The 8369-nt window shown below is 58.1% G+C and overlaps 1 protein-coding gene across 1 annotated transcript; it reads right to left on the minus strand.

Annotated features, from left to right (window-relative positions):
* Nucleotides 1–29: 29 nt before the first annotated feature.
* Nucleotides 30–8157, minus strand: LOC119147874 (mesothelin-like protein). The gene is made up of 13 exons (XM_037387341.1): nt 8088–8157; nt 7770–7828; nt 7526–7575; nt 5774–5923; nt 5587–5677; nt 5349–5494; nt 4575–4791; nt 4226–4381; nt 3915–4048; nt 3513–3643; nt 3243–3343; nt 2083–3007; nt 30–1383 (listed from the first exon to the last, which is right to left on the minus strand). Exons 1-13 carry the CDS (start codon nt 8155–8157, stop codon nt 1301–1303), a joined length of 2313 nt encoding a protein of 770 aa, XP_037243238.1. The 3' UTR covers nt 30–1300.
* Nucleotides 8158–8369: the final 212 nt, after the last annotated feature.

Raw genomic sequence — 8369 nt, forward strand, 5'->3', positions numbered from 1 at the left:
GTCCAAATTAAATGGTCAGAAACCCAAGACATGCCTGTTAATTTCTTTGGTGTTGATTACTCAACACTAAAGAGCTGAGGCTGTTCTCAGCTTTCTCATGGGGAGGGTATAAGAACTTTGTACTAGATTCATTGGGGATTTCTGTTCAAAAAAGCCTCAGTGCAACCTGTATCCAGTCCCTGAAATCCCCCTTTTCCCCCAGGAGGAGAGCCTGCCTGCAAAGACACTATAAATGTCCATTGTCCATGCTGTGCAGAAGGAGAACAGGATATCCCTGGTCTGTCCTTCACTGCAGACTTCTGGGTGGCAAGAGGCTGCCTGCATCCCATGGTGCTGGGGCACTAGCTAGGGTGCAAGAGAGCCGGGTGTAAGCAAGACAGTCTGCGTTTTTAACAGCATTGATCCCCTGATAACAATCTTGATATGTTTCATCATGCCTTGACACAGTCTCAGCAAATGGCATGCAATAGTGTCCTCAGCCCATGGAGAATGGGACTAGTAAGTGGAAGATGTGTAAGTTGGAAGGGGAAACGCTTTCTCGTAGTAGAGCTTTAGAGGAGGAGACACTAGATAATGAATGAAGTCAGACCAAAAAAAGTGGAAACTGTTTAGACTTAACCTAGGTAGAAAAACTGCAATACAAAGCACTAAAAGCACATCAAAGAACACATTTCATTAGGGGGAAAAAAAGTCGATTGATGTTTTATTATACAGCATTGCAACAGTAATCAAGATAAACTGTCTCCAGTTAATCATCCCTATAACTAGGCTTTGCGTAGTTTGAGGAAATCTTGATAAAAAAAAAAATCTCCTAAGTTCATGAAACAAGTTAAATGCGATTTAGTGTATCTCTCAGCTTTCAGACTGTGTTGCTGCACCATATTGTGCTGCTTTTGCAACGGCCAGTAACTCGAATCCCTGAGTTGTCCCAGTGTTTCGACAGACCACAGTGGGACTGCTTAGAAGGAAAATACCACTCAGTGTGAGTAGAGCTGGCAGATCTGGGCCTGCTGTCAGCATTAAGACATTGTCAGACCAGTCAATATTGCTGGTGATTTTATTATGTAGAGTAACTAGCTAGTAAGTACCTGTTGGGCTGTTTTGGGCTGGAAAAATAGCTGTCCTCCTTTCATTGCCCATCCTCAAAAGTAATAAAATTCTGTGCTGGTATCAAATGGACAAACTCTGTTCTTTTCCTGGGTTTCTGCTTTTCAGCAGGGAATTTGCCAGCCCCGTTATTTTGCAGGATGGTGAAAATTAAAGGAAGGATGTAGTGAGTATGGTGCTAGAGGTGGCAGTGTCAGAGAAGCCCTCGCAGCAGTGAGCTTCCCACGGCGGTAGTCAGCACGTGCAGTAGGCAGGAGGAGAGTCTGGATCCTGATCCTAGGTGGAGAACACAGAAAGAATTGGATTATCCAGGTGAAGAGCATGCGTGAGCTGTGAGGGCAGTAGGGTTGCTTTGCGATTCAGATACCCTGAAGAATCGCCCGTGTCAGGACAACGCTTTTCTGTCTTTTGTGGCATTACCATGCCTGCACCCCGGTTATAAATGTCACCTGGCCAGGAGTAGGCAGCAGGACTGAGTCTTACCTTCACCAGCATAAAGCAGGAGTAAATCTGTTTGAGTCATGAAAGCAACCAGTGTAGCTCTGTTAGGTTAAAGGACTAAAAAAAGATTTTAGCACTTTACAGCGATGCCTAGTCAGAAACACTACGTGCAGCTAAAAGATGGAAGGCCGTGTCCTTGCCTTGTGAAAAATAGTACCGTGCCTTGGCATTAACGGAATTACTCCAGCTCTCTGCAAAGCGGTGGATGCTCAGAAGGTGATGAGACATCTTAAGGTGCACCTCGCCAGACTTGAGAGCGCACAGGGTCTGAAGGCAGTACGCTCCAGACCCAGGGGCTGTAATGCCCTGCAGAGACACGTCACTACCTGCCCAGCCAGCAGCTGTGTGGGGCAACAGCGCACCGGTATTAAATCTGGCCAGGAGCAAGGTAGATCGGCTGTTGCTCATCAGTGAAGGCTTGTGCCTCACCAGCGGTTCGTAAGCCTTTCCCGACGCCGAACATTCACACCTTACCAGCTTCAGGCTGCAGGTTGATGTACCCGCCGGGTGTTGGCCTCGGTGGCTCTGGCACATCTACGGGTGGTTTTTTAGTGGTTTCACCGCTGCGGGTGGTGGAAGAGGGGCCAAGCAATGCCGGAGGGGCACCGGTCTTGCAAAGCAGTGTTGTCGTCGATGAGGTGACACTCTTCTGGGTGGAGACGGTAGAGTTGGGGGTCAGGGTGGGTTTGTGGGAAGGGAGGTTTGTTTCTGTGGCTGCAGTGGCAGAGGTGGAGTTGGGGACAAGGGTGCTAGGCATGACAGTGTGACGAGTGGCAGGAGCGGGGTGGGTGGTACCCCCGGGTGCTAGGGGGTTCATGGACACCAGTGGGGTGCTGGTGTTAGGGGTGGTACCAGCACTAGCGCTGGTGGTGGCCCTGCGTGTGAGAGCAGGGAGTGGGACAGAGCTGGGAGAGGTGGCATTGGGCTTGACAGAGGAGGGGGTGGCCTTATGTGAGGTGGCAGACTGGTGGATGGAGCATGGGATGATGGAGCTGGTGGTCAGAGCAGGTCTGGCAGCGGAGGTGGCAGCGGTGTAAGCGTTGGGGGGAGTGCTCTTGGGGGGGGCTGGGCTGAGAGCGCTGGGGGTGGGAGCCTTGTGGGGGCTGGTACTTGAATTAGCGGGGGGGGGGCTGCTAACGGCAACAGTGGGGAGGGTGGTGGGCACGGGGATGGTGGCTGTGGGGGTGATACTGGCCGAGGCAGTGGGGTGAGGAGGGGGAGCCGTCCTTGTGGGACCGGGTTCCTCCGTTCCCCCTTGCAGGCCGATTCCCAGGGTGCAGTCCAGTTCCCGCTGGGACTGTCTCTTCACCCAGCGCATCACCGAGGTCTCGTTCTCAGCTTCCTTCAGGGAAGGGAGGTTTTCCCCCAGCAAATTTTTCACATCCACGACGCTGAGTTTCTGCAGCACACATACAGCGTCATCTTTGTTAATCCTCACAGCCGGCATTGCTACAAAACGCTTTTCTAACAGGACTGCAGAGCAAGTAATAACTTCCAAACAAAAATTTTAAAAGGTAAAAAAAAAATAGAGAATTGGTGATCTGATGGGGCTCCAGCCTCAAACCCCGCTGCTCAGCCCTCGACTAGCTCTGCCCTTCAGCAGGGAAAAGGGCAGCAGCGTACCGGGAACGTACCTGCAGTTCGTTGGGATTTAGGGCAAGAAAGGTGTCCATGTCCATGTCTATGGCAACGCCAGCTTGAGCCAGATCCTTCAGGTCCTTTGCTGGAGCTCCACCTTTAAAGAAAGCACATGGCGCACCTAGACACGTGAAACGCTTCCAACGCTTTTGGAGGGGTTTTGGAGACTGCTAGGCATGTCTCTAGCGTGGCTAAACCCCCCGGCCAAGGAAGAGATATCGAACCTCAGGCGCCATGGGAAGGAGGGCAGAGGCTGGAACACCTACCCAGGTAGGGCCAGATCCGGCAGTAATACGCCCTGGTGCCAGCCTGGCCAGCAAAGGCCACCCGGGCTTTTCTGTAGAGTTGGTCCTTCTTGGTTTGAGAGCAAGAAGAAATGTTTAATTGTCCAGCAGTCCTGGGGCAGGGAAAGTCACAGGTTAGAGCTGGGGGCACCACTCCAAACCACAACTAAAGCCCTTTCGTCGGCCAGGGGAGATGAGTGGTCTGTCCCCACTCCAGTGCCAGTGGCTGGGGCAGGGGTGGGAGCGGGACGCAGCCATGCCACCCTGCTGCCCGCGAGTGGGCAGAGGTAAAACGGAGGTGGGGACCTGCCATCCAACCGCCCGCTTCCCCCGAGGTCCCAGGGGCTTCACAGGACTGAACAGCATCCCTAAAAAGCGGCTTACTGGATCGCTTCTGGAGATATTTGATTGATCCGCTCCTCCTGCAGATTACACAGGTGTCTTCCACCGATTTTCCGAAGCAAGGGCCCAGTCAAGGTGCCTCCCAGTGTCAGGTATCTGCTGAGCAGCTGCTGGACCTGGGAAACAAAGTTCAGTGGTTGCACGCTGGCAGGGAAGGAAGATGCTGCTGGTAGAAACGTGTGTGCTGCAAAACCGCTGTGCCACGCTCGGGCAACACCTTTGCCCCTGGCTGGGCTCGGGCACCATGCGGTCCCCGTTTGGGTTCCCATCCCCCGCTGGTGCTGTGGGTTTACCTGGGGAGCTCCCCACTTGCCATCCGAGGGGTTGAGCAGGGCTGAGAGCGTGTCACTGGATGTCACCGGCCACAGACTGATCTCCTGCACCGTGTACTGGCGGGACAGTGGCCCCAACAGCTTCAGCTGCTCCTCTGGGATCCCCGAAGGGTAAATCTGTAGGGTCAGGCCAGCAGGGCAGAAAAGAGGGTCAGGGAAGGGAAAAGAAGGCAGAAATGGGTGCAAAGAACCTCCTGGGTGCCTTCATCCCCGCAGCTGGCGACGCAGCACAGCAGGTCCTGCCTGTCCCGCAGCGTGCCCATGCTAACAGGGGGGCGGCGGGGGGGCTCCTGCCCTGTGCCACCGTCACCTGCTCCAGCTTCGCTTTCACGACCAGGAGGTACTCCACGGTGAGCGGCTGTTCCAGCAGAGCCCCCAGGTTTGCTTTTAAAACCTCATTGCTCAGGCACAGGTCGAACTGCTCCCTGGTGTCGTAGTCGATGAGTAAGAAGGGGCCAGCGATGGTGCTGGCCGTGATGGGCGCGGACAGGCAGCCTGCGGGCAGCGGGAGCAGGTCACCAGGCGGCCTCCCCCCCGCCCCGGTCCTGCCACGGGGTCCCACCAGCCCCTCAGGAGAACCTGGTGAAGGAACAGGGAATGGCAGTGACGTGGCTCAGGCCACCGGCTGGGACCGCGAGTCATCCTCCCACCCGCTGGCCCCCCAGCCCACGAAGACCCTTGTTTGCTTGCTTTCCTTAAAGCTATTCCTGCGGAAGCGGGTGCTGTTTCTGCAGGCACAAATGCTTTCTCCTGTCAAAGGCAACTCGGAACGGTCTGGCAAGGTGAGCCCTTTCCCACATCGCCCACCAGCACCCTCCGGTCGTGCCGCAGCCCACCCTGGCGCTGCCCTGGCCTGGGTTTGCTCCCCTGCCGGCTCCTTCCCGGCTGCTGCTGCCATATTCCCGCTCCCAGGTGCTGGAAGGACATTTCCCCCATCACCCCAGTTATGTTATGGGAATCCCACCGCTTTCTGCCCACTCCTGTCCCCCTCCCTGCGGGTGCCCAGATGCTAACCCACACCGGGGGTACTACACCCCCCAAGAGCTCTGAGCTGGTCCAGACTGGCCACCGCGAAGGGAAACACTCACGGTCCGTGCTCCGCTTCAGCCTGGGACGGGAAGCTGATGCTGCCGCGAAGGCCCTGAGGAGGGTCAGGGATTTCTGCCGCTGGGAACGTCCTTGGCTGCCGTACGCAGCCGTGATGCTGCTGCCGAAAGCCTCCCGTGCTGCCTGCCGGGGGGGCAGGGGGTGCTGGGTCCCGCAGCCTTGGGGCTGGCCTGGCTGAGGGCAGCTCACCCTGGGGTCCCAAGGAGGGGGCTTACCTCAGCCACCAAGTTCAGCGTGGTCTGGTTCAAAGCCAGCACGAGCGGCCCCAGATTTTGCAGAGTCTGTAAATCCCAGCTTGAAGGATCCCTGTGGTCATTGGGAGAAGGACCAGCTCAGCATCCCACGGGCACCATCCCTCCTGCTCATTGCCCACCCCCACCAGAGCAGATGAAGGCTCCTTACCCATACACTGTGCCCCCCCCAAGGAGCACGGCGTTGAGGGCATCTCGCTGGGCCCCTGTGAGCGCTGGGCAGAGCTTCAGGCTCTCCAGGACGCTGGGGTCTGAGGCCACGATGGTCTCTGGCTCCATGTCGCACACCAGTGCCCCGAGGCTGTTGAGCTGCTCTGGGCGCAGGCGGCTGCTCCTCACCCCCTGGCAGAGTCAAACCAGCCCTTGTGCAAACGCCTGGCGAGGGGCACGGGGGACCCTGGCTGCCCCTGGGGGGGCCCTGGCCGCCCCGGCTCAGCCCCCACTCACCAGGCAGGCCAGCGCCCCACGCAGCAGCCCTGTCCGCCGGGCTGAGCCCCTGGGCAGCAGGTCCAGGTTCCCGCGGGAAGCCCGGGCATAAAACGCTCCGCAGGTCCCACCACGCACCTCGGTCAAACTGCAAGGGAGCAAGAGTCGGGGACAAAGAGGCTGCTCGTGTCCAGTCAGGAGATCTTTAATTTGTGGTTTTTGTGGGCATGGGGAAAGTAGTTTTAAACTGTTGTGGCTTTCTGAGCAATGAGCTGCTGGGTTGCGTGGGGCTGGGGGTCTCCTACCCTGGGGAGGATGGCTCGGGCATGGACCATCCCCGTGCGCCCCATGCCATGGCCAGCCTGGCCCCAGCCTCAGAGAGGAGTAGGGTGAGGAGAGGACCGGGGGGTCTGCAGGGATGCAGATGCCCCATTCGGGTCTGGAGGTGCCTGCAGAGGTTAACTCTTCCCCCACCGCAGAGCTCCCGCATGCCCGGGCTGTGCCAGGGCCGCACTGGCCAGCACCGCGTGGTGTGATTCAGCCCCAAAACTGCAGCCGTGTGCCGCCCTCGATACTCACTCGAAGAAGAGCAGCAGGTCTGGTGGGTACTGGCCAAAATCAGCCGTCAGGTTCCTGGCAGCGAGCAGCCTGGCCAGGCAGGACAGCTGGGCGGAGAGAGGCTCGTCTTGTCAATGCCAAGGTGGTGAGAGCCCCTTCGCCCCGGCACCCCCCGGCTCCCCATGCCCTGTCAGGCTCCGGGGGGTTGCATGCCCCACTCCTGCCCCTGCCCACCTGGGCGCTGCTCAGCTCTGCTGTTCTGTTTTGCAGTCCCTGGGCAAAGGCGAGGATGTCGGCAGCAGGCAGGTCGCTGGCTGGGATGCACTGGAAGCTTTGCAGGGCCGGCGCTGAGAGGCTGCATTGGGGAAAAGCAGTTACATTTCACCATCTGCTTTAGCTCCCCGTGGAGGACAAACCCACCAGTTCCCTTGGGAAATCGCCCTTCACTCTGACCACTCTGCATGGGGTAAGTGGGAATAACACGGGGTCTCATGAGAAAGTCCCCTGATGGCAGCGCTGGGGCGCTGCCAAGGGGATACCCTGCAGGCGTCAGGATGTTCACCCTACGGCCAGGCAGGTGGCAGAGGTGCCCACCATACCCCAGGCTTTGGGAGAGAGATTGAAGCCAGCAGAGCCTGGCTTTTAGCTGCGGGGAGGCTCCTGGTACATCTGTGTCAGCCCCGTAAAAGAAAGGAAATTCTTGGTGTGTTTGTGCTACAACAAAAGCCGATGCAGCTGAAATCCCAGCCTGGGTGCCAGCACCAAACCGGCTGCACAAGGCTGTAAATCCTCTCCCAGCCCCAGTGACCTGTCACAGGGATGTGGGGAGAAATGCAACATCTACCATGCCAGCCCCACTGCCTGCACCCCCCAAGACTCCCCCTGCCTGTCAGAGTCCCCGGCTGGGGCTGGTACTTACTCGCTGTGTTGCTCTGTGGCAGACAGGACAGCTCCGATGGTCAGGGCGGCCTGGGGAGGAGGGTGGGGGGATGCTCAGCCCCAGCAAGGAATGGGAAAGGCTTTGAAATGCAGGGACCAAGCGGGGAATGGGATCTGATCCGGCTGGAGCACCCAGACCAGCTGCTGCTCCCTGCAAACCCCAGGGAGCCGGGAACCGCAGCATCCTGAGGCCGCCCTGGGTTACGCATGGGGACAAAAGCCACCACAGCTGCTCTCAGCAGTGGGGACCCTTCAGCGACGGGTCTGTCCTTGCTTCCCGGAGCTGGGGCGACAGCCAGGTGCCCAGCACGTTTAGGCTCCCAGCCCTCGGTTTGGGAGCAGGGCAGGGAGGCTGCTGGGCAGCGGGTGAACAAGGGATGGGATGGGAGATGGACGGGGACAGTGGCGAGGCCACAGCTTTGCCTCCCTGGAGCCAAGGGCTGGGGGAACTGCAGCAGCTCTGCCACTGCCGGCACCAGCTGTGAGGTTTTGGCAAAGCCCTGGCGTGTTGGGAGCTGCCGGAGCAGCTGGCGGTGACTCACCACTGCGGCTTTCACGAGGTCTGCGGAGAAACCTGCAACGAAGCGGGAGCCGGTTATAAAGCATCCACATTACCAGCACCTGCGACCCTACGCGCAGGTGGTCGGGGGCTGTTCTAAGGCAGCTCCAGGGTTAAAGTCTGGAAAGGACCTTATTTTCATCAATTTAATAATGTTTAGTAAGTGCTGGGGAGCACCGTGCGGAAAGCAGCCCCTGCAGCGCCCTGCAGCCTGCGCCAGCCCAGGCAACCCAGGGGGCTCCGGGTGGGTTTAGGGGACAGCTAG

This window comes from Falco rusticolus, chromosome 4 (genome assembly GCF_015220075.1).
Source record: "Falco rusticolus isolate bFalRus1 chromosome 4, bFalRus1.pri, whole genome shotgun sequence".
NCBI classification, from domain to species: Eukaryota; Metazoa; Chordata; class Aves; order Falconiformes; family Falconidae; genus Falco; species Falco rusticolus.

Excerpts from the sequence above, each read along its gene's own strand:
- LOC119147874 (XM_037387341.1), bottom strand. The coding sequence starts at position 8,157 with ATGTGGATGCTTTATAACCGGCTCCCGCTTCGTTGCAGGTTTCTCCGC. Across the intron at positions 7,829-8,087 it reads ACCTCGTGAAAGCCGCAGTG|CTCCGGGAAGCAAGGACAGA; the intron begins GTGAGTCACCGC and ends CTGTCGCCCCAG. Across the intron at positions 4,049-4,225 it reads GCAAGTGGGGAGCTCCCCAG|GTCCAGCAGCTGCTCAGCAG; the intron begins GTAAACCCACAG and ends TTTGTTTCCCAG.